An 18,316-nucleotide genomic window follows, 5' to 3' on the forward strand; every position below is an offset into this window, starting at 1 on the left:
GGGAGCAGCTCTTTCATCTTGCAAAGAAAGGAATCAGTCTTTCTCCTGACAATATTTTAGAGGAAGATGAATTAATTGATGTCAAATCTGCCACTAACCCTTCTTCTTACACTTAAGTAGGGCTTTATATTGTTCTGCGTTAAAAAAATCTCAATTTTCTTAGCCTACTAAATGGGACCTTAAAAAAAATAACGCAAGCCTACCATAAAATATATTTTGAAAATTAAATATTTTTGCCAGGAAAAGCTACTGGTAGCTCCTAGCTCTATGCTCTCTACATCACTCTGAAGTGATCTGAATACCACCAGCAGTATCAACCCTGATCTGGGACCCACCGTTCCCAATCACTGTATTCCTATTTGCTGCTGGTGGTCACAATAAACATTGCACAGCACTGGGCACAGCAAATTCAATAAATACTCAACACCACCTTGAAAGTAGCCTTTTGATTCATACACACTTGAACAAAGACCCAAGTGAAGTGAGTTAACTGCAAATATGTGCTCTTTGTACATTACTCATAACTTGACTTACCCTCTGTACAACAATTTTGTTTTAGACATACAGTGTTGTCTAGAGCGCTGCGGCAGTCCATCAGAGCTGGGAGCTGTTAATCTGTGTTGTGCAAGCCTCCCCTTGTCTCCAGCTGAGGTGTTACTGTATTTTCATTACTTATTAAAAATAGCTGATAGTATTGTCAAATTAGTAGGATTAACCTACTTTGAAAAGGAAATTAGGTCAGTTACTATATTCATGCCCAGCCTCCAACTCTCATGTATTGTTACAGTTCTCTTACATCCGACAAAATGAGTATCTTCCTGTGGAAAATACGTGTGCAGCAATCTGCTTTGTCCCACACTTGAACGCAACATTGAAACAAACATGGAGGGGTAAAGGCTCCATCACTCGTTATTAGTCTCTGCTGATACAAACCTCTTGGCCAGAGAAGAAACACAACTCTTACTGTGGGGACTGCTAAGAGGTGCTCCTTTAGCAAGCTGTTTACAACAGTGAGGACAAATTGGGCTGTTACATACTTCTGATACTTGAAAAATGACTAAAAATCAGACCTCAAAACAGTTTTTGAACTTATCTCCACCAAAGCACCTAGGAACACCACTTGCAAGCTTACCCTACCCAAAATGGAGACTTAAATGAAACAGTCACTGAGAGGAATGCACTTGGCCAACCACCAAGCTACTAACCCTCCTTGACCAGGGATCAGGAGTGAAAGGGATGACAGTACCCCACCTGCAGTACTAGGTCGTGATAGCTACTGCGGCATCTGAAACACGGGGCACACTGGGAGAACAGAGCAACTCTTCACGATCTCGTGTAACTGTCACCATCTCAGGCTAGACGCAGACTCCAAGGCCAGGCTGCCATGCTAGGCTCAGGAATGCTCCTAAGACAAAAGGCTCTGAAGGCCACATCTCTACTCACTCCATCCTCAGTTTTTTGAGTCCTCCTTTGTTCCTGGCTCATTTTTTTCACTACAGTTATCAAGCATATCATAATAACTGATAGAAATTACAATTGTTCATTTAGGCAGGGGAGTCTGTTGTACATCTCCAAACACAGCTCACTCTACCTCTATTCACCCACAATTCCCTGTGAGAATGTCAGGACAGAGCTCCTAAGTCTGTTTCTTTCAGAAAAACTTTTATTCTGCTTCCAATTCCTCCCAGCTTGAAGCTGATCTACAACTAACAAAGGTATTGCAATTTTTGCATATTAATTACACTCCAGAAACAGAGAGGGAGAGGAAAGAAAATAGGACAAATCCAGACTGTACAGGGTATTCCATTCCTTGGCAGAACAAACTGCCGCAGTTCAACCTTTAGCGTTTCTTGGTTTCCACACTTACTCTATGCATAAATACAGCTGAGGAAGGCTGAATCACCAGGAAGCCAAAGATTATTCAAGGAACATGAGAGCTGCTGCAGAAGTACCTCTGAAAATGAGGAATCCTCATTTGCATCCTTGTGATTCCTTACTATGGTGCTCCTTAGCAGGTGACAGAGAAAACCCTTCTTGGCTTTTTGTTTCCCTTTTTTGAAGTGTCCAGAGACCGAAAAGAAAGAAGCAGCACAGAGCACATACAGACTCCCCCAGTCCCTGTGGATTAGCTTAAAAGCAGGTGTCTAGGTTACATTAAACAGCATTCTAAGGCAAGGCCTGGAATGCATTTAGGGACTCATGGCAAATGAACACTGCCAGGGGTGTCCCTGTGAATCCCCCCAAGCTGAAACTGACCATTTTTAGATAAAGTGTACTGGCTCTGTACTGGGCACTGGTGAGGCCACATCTCGGGTACTGCATTCATTTTTTGGGCCCCTCACCTCAAAAGGGGCATTGGAGGGCTGAAACACATCCAGAGAAGGGCATCAAGGCTAGTGAAAACTCATGAGGAACCGCTGAGGGAGCTGAGTTTGTTTAGTCTTGACAAGAGGAGGCTCAGGGGGGACCCCATCGCTCTCTACAACTGTCTGAAAGGTGGTAGTGAGGTGGGGCCAATTTCTTCTGCCATGCCTGCAGTGAGAGTGAAATGGCCTTGAGCTGAGACAGAGGAGATTCAGAGTAGATATTAAAAAAATGTTTTCACTGTTCAGGTAGCCAGGCATTGGAATAGGCTGCCCAGGAAGGTGGTGGAGTCATCCTCCCTGGAGGTGTTCAAAGAGCATCTGGATCCGGTGCTGGGTGATGTGGTTTAGGGGTTAAGTGGCAGTGCTGGGTTGACAGTTGGACTTGATGATCTTAAAGATCTCTTCGAAACTTGATGATTCAGTGATTCTACGTGTCAGCAAGGTTTTAGGTCTGTTAACACCACAAAGCACAACTAAGAAGCAGAAGCAAGTTCCAAAGACAAAGCAACCAAATCAGCTGACGCAGGTCAATGAAATGACAGACGCCAACTGCAGGATGGACAACTTAAGAATACCAAGATGTTTGCAACATCTTTACCTTTTTCTAGGTCATCAAGGTAAAGCAGAGTCCCATCTTCAGTGTACAATAAATGCTCATTTTGCATTGTTAAATATCACTCCTTCTCAGATCTAACGGCTTCAAGAACTAGGAATAGCAGGTAATCTCTCAGCCAACTTGAATAAATACTGCCACAACAGCTTTATGTTTTGTAGCAACAGGAGCATATCACAGACACACACATTTGCAAGCAATGACCTTGGGAAAAAGAATGCACCACTCCACTCTCTGCAGGGTGGATGGAAAGGATGTTCAACTCTTCCTCACACAAGCAAATAATTAAATTTTGCTGAGTTCATTATACTCTTTACCTTGTAGCAAACATAGCTCTCAGGGAAGAGAAGGTGGCAGCATCTTCTTTCAAAGCCTTCAGCTCATTTCGCAGCTTCATCATGGTCTCCGTAACCATCGCTTTCTCATTCTCATACTTGCTTTTTAAGTTGGCAAGGGCTACTTCTGCAGTCTGTTGGTTACCAGCGAGAACAGAATCATAACATTTAATGAAACTCTTAATCAAATGGCTGGCTAGAAGATTTTTAATCACTATTCACATAATGAAACATTTTCTTTGTACTGGAACGTTAAATTTGTGGTCAACTTATCTTATACAGATAAAATAAAATTTCATTTCTGAACACTGGGAACAGACATAGCCATCTCCTACTCCCATTAACCATGTAGCAGCATCAAGGAAGTTACATAATATAGATGTAGTGAAACCTATCTACTAGCAACACAAAGGAACAAAACAATCTACTTAGTATCTCGATATTTAAATGCATTTGTCAATCACTAGCACAGTTCTCTAACCCTTATAGCATTCTGCCTATCATACATTTGGGACATCTTTATTAAAATGTGAAAAAGAAAACTTAATGTGTCTATTTCATTCTTAAACAACACTACACTTTTTTTTAAAGACAATTTCAATTTAACTTTAGAGAAGCGAAGCGTGCCATGTGGTGCTTTAATGGCAGTTATTTTCATCTACTGCACTGCTAACGTTGTTGAATGTCGAATCCCCAAAGACTGATTTTACCTTTCACCCCTGTTATTTTGACCACATTCTTGTATCACATTCTCTCCTTGAAAGGCTCTCTTTTATTTTGCAGTTTGAGAGAGAACAGTACTTAAATTTCAGAACACTTCTAAGGGTAAGTACTAGAATTCTTTCAAGTAGAAAGCAAGATTACCTCTTCATTTTAGGTGTCCTACATTAAATATAACCTGATCTAATTCAGACAGACAGTAGATTGAAGCTACCTTAACCTTAATGAAGTCTCTGGAGTATGTGAGAAGCTGAAGTCAGTTACAGCCCCAGTGCTCGGCTTTAAGTGGGACAGCTGGGTCCCACTTAATGGACCTCTAACGGAACAGCCGGCTTCAGCCTCGGACTAGCTGAATACCAGCAACGAAAGCTCCACAGAGCTGAGGGAATGGCAGAATGACCTCAAAGATAAATTCTCTTGTGCTTATGACCTAATTCCCTGACACTGTAACCTTCAAATCCCTAAGACCTGGTTACCTGTTTGTTGGCTTTCAGCACGGTTCTCAGAGTTGCTATCTGTTCCCTCTTGGTGCTCAGCAAGGACTTCAACTTCAGGATTTCTTCCATGAGAGCTTCCTTGTCTTTGTCCACCACCGGCCCAAGTTCTTGAGTGGCAACGCGCTGCCTGGACAGCTCAGTTGTTCTGTCCACAGCAGCCTGCAGGTGTTTGATCTGATCCCGAATTATAGCAATCAAGTTGTAAATGTTCATCGGTTCCTTTCGAGGATCTGACACAGGGGATGGCAAAGATGACACTGGGGATGGACTGCTGTCACCACTTCCATTCTCTGCCTTTCCCAGCTCAATCGTTAACAGCCCTTTAGAAAGAAGAATGGGAGACCTTCTTCCCTTGGCCTCTGGACTACTGCGTCCACCTTTACCTTCCTTGTAGTAGTCCAGCATCACTCTGTTTGGAGTTTCATTGTTGCACATGCAGACATGGTGGTATAAATTGGCCAGCTCTTCACTGAAGGTGACTAGTTCATCTTGGGCCACGCTGAGGCTGCCCTGTGTTTCTCCAGCAACATCACTGACTTTCTTCAGCTCCTTCTCCAGCCTGGTCATCTGTTCTCTATCGTGCCTGCTGGACTTTTCCAGTGAGGTGATCTTTTCAGTGAGAGCTTGGCTCTCAGTCTCGTATCTACTCTTCTCTTCCTCATACTTAGACTCACATTCTTTGTATTTTGCCTTCAAATTTTTGAGCTCTTCTTTCAGGTCAGTAATTTCTGCCACAGCCACTTTGTACTTGCACTCCAGGATCTCTGGCCCATTGATGTCAACTTCATAATAGTCTCCATCTTCATGGCTATCTCGGTCCTTTTCATTGTCAAGGGCAGACTGACGCTCCTTACTGGCCTGGAGCTTCTTCATGGCGTTCAGATTTTCAGTGAGCCTGCCAACTTTCTCATGCTGCTCTGAGAGGGCTCCCCGTGTATTCTCCAGCTGCTTCTGAGATTCCTGCAGTGTTGTTAACAAAGTAACCTTTTCTCTTTCCATCTGAAATGCAGGAACACAGACATCTATGTCAAGGGAACTGTATCAACTAAATGGTTTTACTCTAAGAGACAACAACTTAGCCAACGGTCCATATGGTTACAGAAAACCAATCACTTGCACATTATGGGACAGGCTATACAGTGTATTCTAAAATTATCTCAAGTACAGTGTTCATTGCCAGTTCTTTCTTATCTCCACTTCAAAATGCACATTTATTCCCTAGCTGAAGGTCTCACTGTGAAAACTTCCTTTCAGCTAAAGACAAGCTGAAGTTTATTGCTATCATCTAAATTATCAAGTAAATTCTAGAAAATATGCAGCTAGTCTATGGTGAAAGCTCAGAACTTCATGAAAGACTCAGAAATACCAAAACTTGTTCAAGCTTCTCCTCTTAAATTTCTCATTTTTAAAAATTCTGACAGTATTTTTGCAAAGGGCTTTTTCTTATAGAAGATAATTTAAAACATGCTTGACAAAATATTAGTAGGAAACAGAAATGTGTACCTTGTTCTAAACTCTCCAACCTCCTAATTGCACAAATGTAGCACAGAAATGCTTGGTGCTGATTAAGACTTCATGTTCTTTGAACTAATTACAGAAAATATAAGTACAAAACCTCTTTTTGATGAAGGTGATTGGAGTAACTTTCAATTTTGAAACAAACCACTATTGTTCTTGCTAGTGACATAATGAAGTAGACACAGCAAGTACTGCACAGGAGATGCATTAGAACTTTCCACCAAGGAAAGGACATGACTGCCAATTTCACTGCATTGAAAAAAAGGACGGAAAAGAAAAACCTGCGGTTTTTCACTGACAAACATTTAACATCCCGAAATTCTAAATCAATTGAAACCTTTAAAAATACAGTATGAACAGTATGGTGGCCATGTGAGATACTGAAAAGACTGAAATTACATCCCAAATGAACTTTAGGAGCTATTTGGAAGTGCACAGCTCTTTAGGAAACCCATTTACCTGCACAAGCTGCTGTTTTAGCTTCTGGATTTCAGAAATGTTTAATTCACTCAGAAGATCTGAAACCAGACTTGGGGCTGGAGGGAAGCTTTCATTTTTCTTGGGCATTGAAGTACTGTTCTTGCCATTGCTGAGTTTGCTGAGGCAGTTTTGTTCAAATCCATTCATGATTTCATCATTATTGGGCTCTGTGACTTCATCGCTGAACTTCAGCCCATCCAAAGAGATGTTCAGGTGGCTGTTGTACATGGAATCATTGATGTTCATGTAGTGAGACAGCTCCTTCCGAAGGTTGTTCTTCTGCTCCCGCTCTGTCTTCAGTGTCTCCAAGGCCTCCTCAAGCTGGCGCTCAGAGATCTCCTTCAGTCGGATGGCATCTTCCAGCTGACTATTGAGAAACTCTGTTTCCTCTTCAAGCCTTTTGATTTCATGTTTCAAGCCTTCAAACTCCACCTGGAGATATACAAATGGGGGGGAAAACCTCTAATGAAAATGTCTGCCTGCAAGGCAACAAGTCATTTTGCTTTTGAATGTTTAATTTCACTTAAAATATTGTACTAATAGAATACTTTTTCCATTTCTGGAGTCTGGTTTTAGCACTATGACTGTAAACATGGCTTATGTAATTTACCTTCACAGAGCCCATAGAATAAATTCACTAAGCAAACTGTCAAATGAGCTGATCTGTTCCAGTTCAATTAGGACAGGTGGGAGATACAGTGTGTCTGATACAGAGTCATACCAAAACAGGCTTTCCTAGCACTGCATGCAAACATTTGTTTGATTAACAAATTCCCTGGCCAACCTTCCCACAAAGTCAAGCTTCACCTTTCCAAAACCTGGCATGACCAAGGTACACTTCGACACTCTGCTTCACTGCCTTTCGAATACACCACTGGGTTAAAACTGTGATCGAGCTGTGCTTTTATACATTCAAAATAAAATGCTTTAGCATTTCTCTCATCATCATTTCAGCACATCTTGAAAGGGCTACAATTCAGACTCTACACTTGAGACTCATGTTGATGAGTTTGACGGCATGCTATGTATTACCTTTAATACTCCACTTTTCTAAACCTCTCTTGCATTGAAATTATGTACACAAACGATTAATGTAAAATTTTTATTCATTTGGGGGAAGCAGGGAGGAAGCAAACAAAGAATATTTTTCCCTACCCTGAAAGAAAGGAAATCATACCACATGATATGTCACATTATTTATTTTTTGCCAATTGCTAAATGAATTTTAGATGTCAACATAGAGCAACCTGGGAATGGTGAACCACACCCAACTTACAAACCAGGAATCAAGTACGTTAATTCAATGTTGCCTGGGAAAACTTGATGGCTGCTTCTAGTTACATCAGTAACTAGAATAATTAAAAACTAGAATACTTAAAAGTTCATCAAGTAGGATTAGGACAAGGTAGAAAATTAAATAATCCATTGCCATGAAAAGAATGAGCTCTTGGTTCCGTGTACTTCCACTGAGATAAAATATTTCAGATTGTAGTCTATTTTCAAAGTTTCCAGAATACAAATACAGCAGTCAATAACTACTAGCAAGTATCAAGATAGCATCTGAGGTTAAATTCGGCTCAGCCCAGAATGGCAGCATTCTCCAATATTGTTATTCTAGAATGTGAACATGGAGCTGGGAACTTTCACCTGCTGAATATGATGAACGAGAAAAAAAGGTAAAACCCAAAAGTAACCAGCTACATAGGTTCGATTTTACCATTTCCCTCTCTCTTCCAGTGTGCCTCTAGAGTACAACAGCCCCTTTTGTCCCTACTACACGATGTCAGGGCACCCAAAACTGCATAATTAGACCAAATATATGCAGGTGAGAACAGGTCCAACCTGGAACCCCATTTTGGGTAGTGAGGCCCAAAGTAATAAAACCTGACATAGAGTTTCACTTGGAGATAAATAAAATACATTCAATATCCCACATATCTAGTTTGACAGGGCAGCTTTCATTGGGAACACTGAAGGAGTTCTGCAGCAAAACCTAAAGAGATTTTACTATGTGCTGACTACAACAGATGATATTAACATTGAGTTTTCTCAAGAACTTTTATTTTAGGAATATTATCATGGAATTGTAAAATCAGAGAATAGTTTGGGCAGGGAGGGACCTTAAAGTTCATTTTGTTCCTCCCCCTGCTGTGGGTAGGAACACCTTCCACTACACCAGGTTGCTCCAAGCCCTGTCCAACCTGGCCTGGAACACTTCCAGGGATGGGGCAGCCGTAGCTGCTCTGGGCTACCTGCGCCAGGGCCTTACCACCCTCACGGCCGAGAATTTCTACTCAATATCCCATCTATCCCTGCCCTCTGGCAGTGGGAAGCCATTCCCCCTAGTCCAAGGTCGCTTTCCAGCTTTCTTGGAGTCCCTTTAGGTACTGGAAGGTCTCCCTGGAGCCTTCTCTTCTTCAGGCTGAACACTCCCAGCTCTCCCAAACTGTTTCCAGAGCAGAGAGGCTCCAGCCCTCGCAGCGTCTTTGTTGTCTATGTCCTTCACTTTCTCAGTTGAACCCTGAGCTTTATTTATGCAATGGGACTGACAAGCACCTGAAGAATAAAAATAGCAAGTCCCACACTGATAGATAAGTGAACCACGCCAAGACCACGCCTAAGCTAATTAGCTCCACAAATGATAATTCCGGGAAGTTCTTAAGAAGTTCCAAGAATGCAGTTTTCTAAAACTCTGGAAATAGCTGGAACTGCACAATTAAATGTGACCTTTCAGACAAGCAGTCACACAGGTGTGACAGTGCAGAGCAACTATAACAGCATTTCAAGTTTATTGAAAGTAACTAGAAGAGAAGAGGAACGCAGAAATGGAGAGAGAATGTAAGGATTAAGCAGCAATTGAAACATACGTTTCAGAAACACCCCCATTTCCAGATACTGTAAAAGGGAAAGGATGGAAGACAGATGGATGGAGGGCATTGTAAAGAGACACTGAAAAACTGCTGTAGCAAAAGGACTAAACCAAGTAACAAAGCAGAGTGATAGAGACATCAGAGAGAGAGAAGGTGATGGAAGGACGTGGAAGTCAAAGTAGATGCAATAAAGTACTATGACTGTATAAGTAGTCAGAAGGGACAACTCTTGGTGCTAAAGAGCTTACAGTCTCAAAAGTAGTACAAAGGTAGAAAATAAGTAGTTGGGTGTTCAAATGAGACAGAACCATACTGCAACACAGGAAATTAACTGGTGCTACCGAAGCAATGCTCACTGGTTGGAAAACTTGCCTGATTTTGCTTCAGGACAGACACTTGTTTCTGGAGACAGATGTTTTCCTCTTCAAGCTCAGTGTAGTCTTGGAGCAAACGTGCTTCTCGGAATTTATATTCCTTGATATCATCTCGCAGGCGGGCCCTTTGGATCTCCACATTCTGGTTGACCTGGAAAAACGAACAAACCCCCAAATGATGGCAATTTGGTCAACTACGATTAAATTCCAAAATTTTGTATCTTTTCTTATGTGCGCTAATTAATTAAGTTATATTGAAACAAACTCTTCCCCTCACCCCCTGAAATTACAGAACACCAAGTCATTTACACAATAATTAGATTTTGTTTTCTTGCTTTTCTCACAAATTCTCACCGTTGACTCAGAAAAAAGTCAAGAAACAAGCAAGGAAAGCAGCATTCACACCTGTGTTGCTGTAGTAACCATCAAAAGTTTTCCAGACCAGAAGTCAGTGCCCAAATCTGTTTCCACTTTAACAAGAAGGACCTCCTCACAAGAGAAAGACAGATTCAGATGACTCCAGATGTTCTTATTTGGATACGCATTTGTTGCTGCTTTTCAATAGACATTTTCTTTATGCCCAAAGCAATAAGTGGAAAGTATGATACAATGAATCCTTTTGGAGAGAGACACAGAGTTAAAACTCATGAAATCTAAGATCTCAGGTAGAAAAAATTAGAAACTGGCTGACATAAAATATTCCACTCCCTCAGTTCCAAGACTTATGCAGGACTTAATGAAAGACTTCAAATAAAAAGTTACCATTGTTTTGAGATAGACAAGAAGTAAAAACCAATATATTGCTGTAGTATGATCTTGGGATCTTTCATGAATATATGCAGACACTTAAATAAAATGAGCTGGAACATATCCAGCTATGGGAATGGCTCACTGTACTTAGCTTTTATTTTTTCCAGTATTATTTTCCTTCAAGCCCTATCTTCAAACACTTAATTCATACAAAGTGAAAAGTATGTTCTAAAACATTAACAGAATTAGCTTCAGATAAAGGCAAACGGAACACAGTTGCCTAGAAAAACAGTATTTTTGCAGCCGTGCCCATGATGCAATGGGGTGGTTTTCCACAGCTCTAAATCAAAACCACTGCTACCTGCTGACAGAGGCAGCCTGTCACTTCAGCTCGGGCATGGGGACCTGCTGCCTGATCTCACCCATCCTGCAGCCCAGCCAAGCAAGCTTCAGCCTCTGGCCTACAAACTCAAATTCCCTCCAAGCTCTCCACTCCTGGCCAGACACAGGCATGCCAGTGATGGCTAAATATAGCCTCAGCCCTTGAGAGCGTGCAGCAGAGATCCACTGAGTAACCACACAGGTATCAACAGGCACCTACAACACATTGAGATAAGGGAAATGTTTGCAGCAGGAGCATGTGCAAAGATTTGAATCTGGCATGTTCTGAACACAAATACTGAACCACCTGCAATCCTCTAATAAATTTAAATTACAATTCCCTCACATATCAGGTAAAGATTAGACTCCATAAAACTGTCTGCCTGTTTTTAGCCACAAAGAGAGCACAGCTTCACAGCATACTGAGAAATCAAAATTGCTGCAAGCAGACACTACAGTACACCAGTGCAAATTACAAGTTGCAAGTTGCTATAGCCCATATTCCATGCCTGAGCAAGTGTTGTCTGTCTACCTTTGCACAAACCCAGGGTCACAGGGAAAGCTGAGGGCTGACATGAATTCACATCTGTATGTCTCCCTAAAAACTCCAGTGGAGACCTCTTGCCTTTGGCAGAAAGCGCCTTCGGCCAGATAATCTAAACTGTTTAAACCGATTGCAAAAGCCTCGATCAAACCAATCATCATACTATTTTCCCCACTCCCAAGTAAGTGAAATGCAATGGATGACCTCCCACAAAGCTACTGGTGAGCTTCTTTCGCCACCATTCAGGCTGCTTTGCTCTTCTTCCTCCCTGGATGATCTAATCTTTGCAGAGCTCAATGCCTGGAAACTGCCTTTCGAGACTGTCTGGTCTGAGGAAAGAATGGTTTTTGTCCAACCCTGCCTATTTCATTTAATGCAACAGCAAGAGCTCATTATTTAGTGTGAAAGTATTGTCCTGTTTGTCTAGCACAAGAAAAATCATTCTATTTCCATGTGTGCAGGAAAGCCAGATTTAAAAATAGCTCCCTTGTCTCCTGACCAGAGACAGGAGATCTGACCCAGATTTATTGGCTGTTAGCAAGCTGTGCATTTAGCTTACTCTTAGAATTTTTTTGTCAAATAAATGTGCATGCTTGCAAGCTGCAAGATTTAATCGGATGCCATGTGATCTCATATAACTGACCAAAGAGTGGGATTTTTCCACAGGAAAGAGAAGCTAAAGCTACTACATCCTTCCTAGATCAGATTTTTCTATTACTCATATAGAAAGTGGTATTCATGTACTTTAAGACAGACGTACACTGCATGTGTTCTCTCTCACAGGTTTCACAGTTCCTCTAGTCTCTATAAAAGGTGAGCTGACCTACTGAAGAGTCTGAACCTTCCTTTGACCCTTATTGCTTCAGCGACTAAGTGGCATCTTTCTTCTTCCTCTGCCTTAAGAACAGCAGAGAAGAGGGGCTGGAATACATGGGAATGTCTGACCAGGTGCTCAGCTGGACCAAGTCACACCTCCACCCAAAAAAAACCCATACAGTGATAATGATATATTAAAATGCTGGGTGGAGAACTCATGGCCCTAAAATCATACTGAGTGTTCATCTACCTGACAAACTCCTCAGCTTCTCAACCCAGAGTATATCGCCACTATGCAAAGCCTCCCATCCATCCTGCCCAGGAAAAAGACCATGATCTGAAAGTGATTTTGCCTGATCAAAAGGCCACAGACTGTCCTGTTCCTGCTACTAGAGAGACTGTCTTCAGCCTTTTCACACTCTCAGCTCTGCCTCAGAAGGGTTCTGCAAGAGGCCCCTCCGAGCGGCACTGGTACTAGAAAGAGCAGGGATTCCTTCAGGACCAGTCTGAATCTGCCCTTGCCTGCATGTCAAAAACACAACTACTGTCCTGCCAATACTGTCAGAAGCCTGCTCCTTAGCACCTGCTTTTTCTATTACACCCCAGCATATAAACAAAGGTGCATGTACTTTGACACTGAGAATTAAAATAATTGAGAGAAAAACATCAGCTAGCTGATTCCCTCCTTTGTTCTGGGCACTACACAGCAGCCTCCAGGTCACCAGGCAAAGAGTGATCTGTCAAGACAAGGTGTGACATTGATATGGGTTCTGGTACTCTGAACTCCATCAGTTCATGATCCGCGGGTCAGTTTGAGCTCTCCGCTGTAGTCAACACACTCACACCTGATTTTACATGTCGTTATCATCATCAAGAGCCAAAGCTTAGTTTGCCCAAATTTATTACTAATTCTAGGTTTAGATTTAATTCTTAATGCAGTAAGTATTTCTAGGTATGATCATTCCCTCTTGCGTTATTCTTGGATAATGGAAAAAAAAGATGCAGACACTTTGGAAGAAACAACAGTGCAGTCAGACAGGACAGCAACTCCTATATATTCTGTTGCTGTGGGTAGAAGAAAACCATATAATCATTTATATTGGAAAAGACCCTTAAGATCATCACCAACCATTAACAACCTAAAACTGTCAAGTCCATCAAAATCATCAATAAAACATCATCTTACCAACCCACAAACAGCCATTTTTATATTTGGAGCATGTCCAGCAGCTGACTTCCAGTCATGCTGCTCAGTCCAGATGTAACTTGTGTATTTTCACATTATTTTTAGCATTATTATTTTTCTTATACACGTCCATATGCACAGTTCAAAAAAATCAGCAGTGAATCAAGAAGTATTTTCTACACTGCTGTGGGGTATTGTTTGAGCATTCCATCTGGGCCCAGAAGGTGCCAAAAAACCCACAGCTAATCAGTTCTGCAAGAGCCTTTAAGCTCAGACACTTTTCCATTAGAAGGGTTGCCACTGAATCCTTTAACAAGAAGAAATGGGAGAGGTGGAAGAACAAAGCACAAGACAACACTCACTCTGAAATCTTGCAAACCCACATGTTTTGTGGGTTCATAAAGAAAAGGGCTTCATAAAGAAAAATGCAGCTCCAAGCAAAGGTGACTGGAATGTGGCAGTATCCAGAAAGAAAAATCGCCTCCAGTTGCAGTGACACTGGGAGCAGACTGGAACTCTGCCGCTTAGCAGACTTTGAGAAGTGACCGGAATCCCTCACAGACACCATGCTACCTCTGAGGTGGGCAGCTTTTCTGTTAAGCTGGTCTCAAAGGTTGGGAAATATAGACAAAGGTTGTGTCTGTGTTTCTAGAACTGCTTCCCTGTCTAAGGACAAGGCTTGATTCCAATTCTGTTCCACGAAGTTAAAGGAGAAGTTGACTGGCCCGTTTGATCACTTGTGACAGTTTGCACCACAAATCTTCTCTGTCACACCCCAACCAGAGGCACCAGTGAATCCACCCACCTCCACAGAAGTAACTCACGTTACCTCATTGATTTTAACACCAAGTATTATCCACATATTTGTTACTATGTCCTAAAAAATATTGCATGAGACACTTGCGGCTGAGGTCGCATGGAATAAGTTGAGATTCAGATGTGGGCTCTTGGATAGCCTCCCCTCCTGGCAGGGGAGGCCAGTTGACTAGCTCAGGACTAGACAAGACTAGTCCCCAGTGCTTCAAAGGAAGGTGTAGGAAAGCTCAGGCGTAATAACTGCTGACTGTTTAATCCATCCATCTGTGTCTTACACTCTCGGTAGTTTAACCAGTCTGAATTTAAGCAACGGTTTGAGCTCTCAAAACAATCATTTCTGCACCAGTGCCACAAAGACTTCTGCTGAGCTACAGATTTTATAAGTAATTAAACTCTTTAAGTAACTTCTCAGTGATTATTTCCCCTTAAAAATATGTGGTTTCAGTAGTAAAACACTAAAAGGTCAAAGCTACTTTCAAGTATTATGTTAAGCAACTACATAAAAGCCATCACTTCATGAGAGAAAACACAAGACTAGAAACTTTACTATCCCTCTCTTTGCGCACTTCAGTGTTTTGTTATAATCCCACACCTTCAGAAAATAGGGAGGAAAAAGGGATAAAAAGGGAAATTATGCCACAAATATTTTGCAGCAAGAAAATCTGCTCTGGGAATGAGGCAGAAAAAGTACATCCAAGGGTCTCTGTGATTGGCCTAAACAGGTTTCTCTGCTTTTTAAGGCAGCAATTCTGGAACTGGTACTGCTGGGCAGTACCCACAGCACCAGCATGGCCAAACATGCGGCCATGTGTCTGTCAAATCACCTTTCAGCTCAAGAATCTTCCCCTTTTTTTGGTTACATAGCACCAGAAAATGTAACAAATCCAAGCTGCAGTGCACCCTGTGCATCTTCACTCACCTCCTTCAGTTCCTGTGCAACAGAATTAAGGCGTTCATTCTCAGATTGTGTGTTGGCAAGGACATTTCTGATCTGCTTCAATTCTGTCTGCAACTCCATAACCTTCTTCATGTAGTATTCTTCTTTGGTAGCTGATTCTTGAATCAAGGTCTCCTCTCTGCTCTCTCCATCTGCTGCTACCTTCTTGTGGTTGGTATGGGCCTGTCCAAAAGCCTAGGACAGTCAGAAAACACATCTTTTATCAGTAAACCTATAATTCTGCATAAGTAACTTCAATTTTAAATAGTTGAAAACATTTACCCTCACATATTTCTTTGAGGCAAAGGAACATAACCTTTTCCTACACCCTCCAGTTCTGGGGTCAGATTTCCAAATGCTACTAAGTGGCCAACACTGTGCCCTTGAAAGTAAACCGCAGCACCCAAACAGCGTTTTGTGATGCAGAATGCTTAAGCAGAACCTCATATAAACCCTTGTGGGAGGAAACAACAATGTACTGACTTGACTCTGCTGTTAAAACAAGACTGGCTTTCAACCAGACAACTGCAAGATGACCAGGCACTGCTGCACGCACATATTCTCTATAGTGGGGTCAGATTTGCTTTTACAAAACCAGAATCACTGACAACACATTTGGTATTAGCAGCCTGTTTCCTTTCCCAGGCTGGGAGCTCCCTGCAGCTGCTCCTGCCTGGAGAATACAGCCCCTCCCCTGGGCTTGGCGACATCGGCAGAGCTGGTCCGGATCCAGGCTAAGCCAGTGGGGTCACGCTGGCTGAAGTAGGTCAGCGGACAATCCCCCAGCCAGCTCGAGACATCAATCGCCAGCAGTGTGCCAGCAAAGGCACTCAGAGGCAGGTCAGAAATCTAACCCACTCAGCACAGCCTGCCTCTGGCTAGTCCTGCAATTGGCATTATTTTGCCTCCTCACATTTCTTTTTGGGGGTTTTCATTTTGCTTAAAACCCTTTCCGGTGATGGCCCTTGTGGTAGTGTTCTCCACATGTGCCCCCAGCCCACACAGACACCCCAGCTGCTGTGGTACGGAACAGCCTGTGGCTATCACTGGCACATGTTGGAGAGCAGAGCTGGCCACTTCCAGCAGTTATATTTGTAACACACTGCCTGGTAGATCAGCCATACTCAATGAGATTAAAAATGCGATCTTCACTCTTGCACCACAATCCAACCCAAGGTGTATTTGGAGCTTTCAGGTGCCCTAGCATCTTTTTGGGATGCCAAAACATGGCAGATTTTCCTAGACAACATTAATATCAGGCCAAGTCAAGGACAGAGAAGCATCTCATGAAACTCCTTATCTAGTCATGCATTTTCAATTTATCATCTTTTGCCAGCTCTTCAGAAAAATACCGTCAGAGAAGAAAAACAAATCTGCTTTGAAGAGAAACAGATTTCAGTGTTTTATTACTTCTGTGTATTACAGCAGGCACATTAATAACACAGAAACTACTGACTATACCAGGGCTGAAACAGCTGATCAAGTATGCTAGCTCTGCCTACAATTAAAGGCACCCAGATACTGCTCCTATCAGACTAAGTTTTTATCTCCGATAAGCAAGTCAGAGATACAGGAGACATATCCATTGCAGAAATTCTCGCCAGATTCATCAAGATGACCTAAGGGAAATTAAAAAGTATCATATTTCAGACAGAAAGCACCATCTGTGCGAGTCCTTGTCAAATGAATTTCAATAAAGCAGCTTAAAAGCCTAATACCCAAGATCTCCATAAATGCTAAAGGGATAACCAAAAGCATGCCAGCTCCTCAAATAACTTATTACAGGAAAAAAGAATAGTGTAAGATCCACCTTTTATAGACCAGCATGAATGACAAATCTCTGGCACAGAGAAAGGGACAATGGGCATCTCCTTGCCCAGTGAAGTAGCACAATTTGCTCAGCTGCAGGATGCCAAAATAGCAAATGGAAGCTCAGGACACTTAAAGCCACAGCTGATCAGCCAGACCTCAGAGTCCAGGCATAATTCCATCAAGGAGCTCAGTAATGCCACTAAGGGAGGGATTCTTAAGAATAATGACTAATTTGCTTGTGAAAGTTCCAAGGCAGATGCTAGGCCTTGGGTTTCTTTAACATCTGGAAAGAAGCTATCATCATTTTGCCCAAGTCACAATTGACAGCAAGTATTTAAACACAGAAACTGCCACAGAGGATGAGACTGGGCTTTTTTTTTAATCCAGTATCCTGTCTTCTACAGAGGCTAATGCCAGATGCTTCAGAGAAAGGTGCAACAAACCACATAATCTCCCCAAGCTGGGGATTGCCTTAAGCCTCGAAGGAGAATGCTTAATGTAAATTTGGAAGAGCTACTAACATTGAGTTATCCAGGTAAAATACCCCTTTATTTTTCAGAGGTTTATGCATTTTTGGCCTCAGTAAAATCCTACAGCAATGAATTCTGTATTTAAAATCTTACTCTTACACGACAGTTTTTCATCAGTTTACAGGTTTCCCACATTTCCGTATAAGAATGTGTATTTTTGTTCAGAGGCTTGAAGGTGTGTTGTTAATTCCATGGTCCACTGTCAACCATTCACTGTTTTTTGAGACATCAATCACAACTCTCTTATTCTCTGGTGATGGCAAGGTGAAGTTCAATAAGTTATCACTATTTTTATGTGTGAGAGGTTTTTCCATTCACTACAACAGTGAGGCTCCCATTTCAGAAACTGCCCTTTATTATGGCTTGTCCCAGCTGGCACAGTTGACCCAACCAAATCAGAACTGCTCACACACACTAACAGAAACAAGCTCATGGTCACTCCCACTGAAGGAAGCCGCTGTTCTCTGTGGGCTACAGTTATTGCTGTGCAGTAAGGCTATTATTTGCTTTCAGCCAGCGTGCTTGTGAAGTGTCAGCAGAAACCCTGCTGTTAGCTTGAGTATGACTGTTTGGAGTACAGAACTGTGAGTAAACGGACTCTGACGCACAGAGAACATCAGAAACCTCCTTAAGAGCCATGGTCATCAGGACAGGCAGCCTGGAACAATTCAAGCTGCATGCATTTAAAAGAGAACACTTGAAAAGCACTCCCATTCTAACCAAGCTTTGTTATCTTTCTTGTACGTACTTAGAAACAACCTCAGACATCAC

At 42.1% G+C, this 18,316-nt stretch overlaps 1 protein-coding gene across 3 annotated transcripts in view; it reads right to left on the minus strand.

Annotated features, from left to right (window-relative positions):
* BICD2 (BICD cargo adaptor 2) overlaps positions 1-18,316 on the minus strand; it is a 61,498-nt gene that overhangs the window by 9,500 nt on the left and 33,682 nt on the right. For all 3 annotated transcript variants that reach the window (XM_048315594.1, XM_048315595.1, XM_048315596.1), the window contains exons 2-6: positions 15,186-15,398; positions 9,772-9,924; positions 6,509-6,961; positions 4,511-5,530; positions 3,297-3,448 (exon numbers count right to left, since the gene is read on the minus strand). In XM_048315594.1, coding sequence (XP_048171551.1) covers positions 3,297-3,448; positions 4,511-5,530; positions 6,509-6,961; positions 9,772-9,924; positions 15,186-15,398 — 1,991 coding nt within the window. The remainder of the gene's footprint in view (positions 1-3,296; positions 3,449-4,510; positions 5,531-6,508; positions 6,962-9,771; positions 9,925-15,185; positions 15,399-18,316) is intronic.

The sequence above is a fragment of the Corvus hawaiiensis genome, chromosome 11 (genome assembly GCF_020740725.1).
Source record: "Corvus hawaiiensis isolate bCorHaw1 chromosome 11, bCorHaw1.pri.cur, whole genome shotgun sequence".
Taxonomy (NCBI): Eukaryota; Metazoa; Chordata; class Aves; order Passeriformes; family Corvidae; genus Corvus; species Corvus hawaiiensis.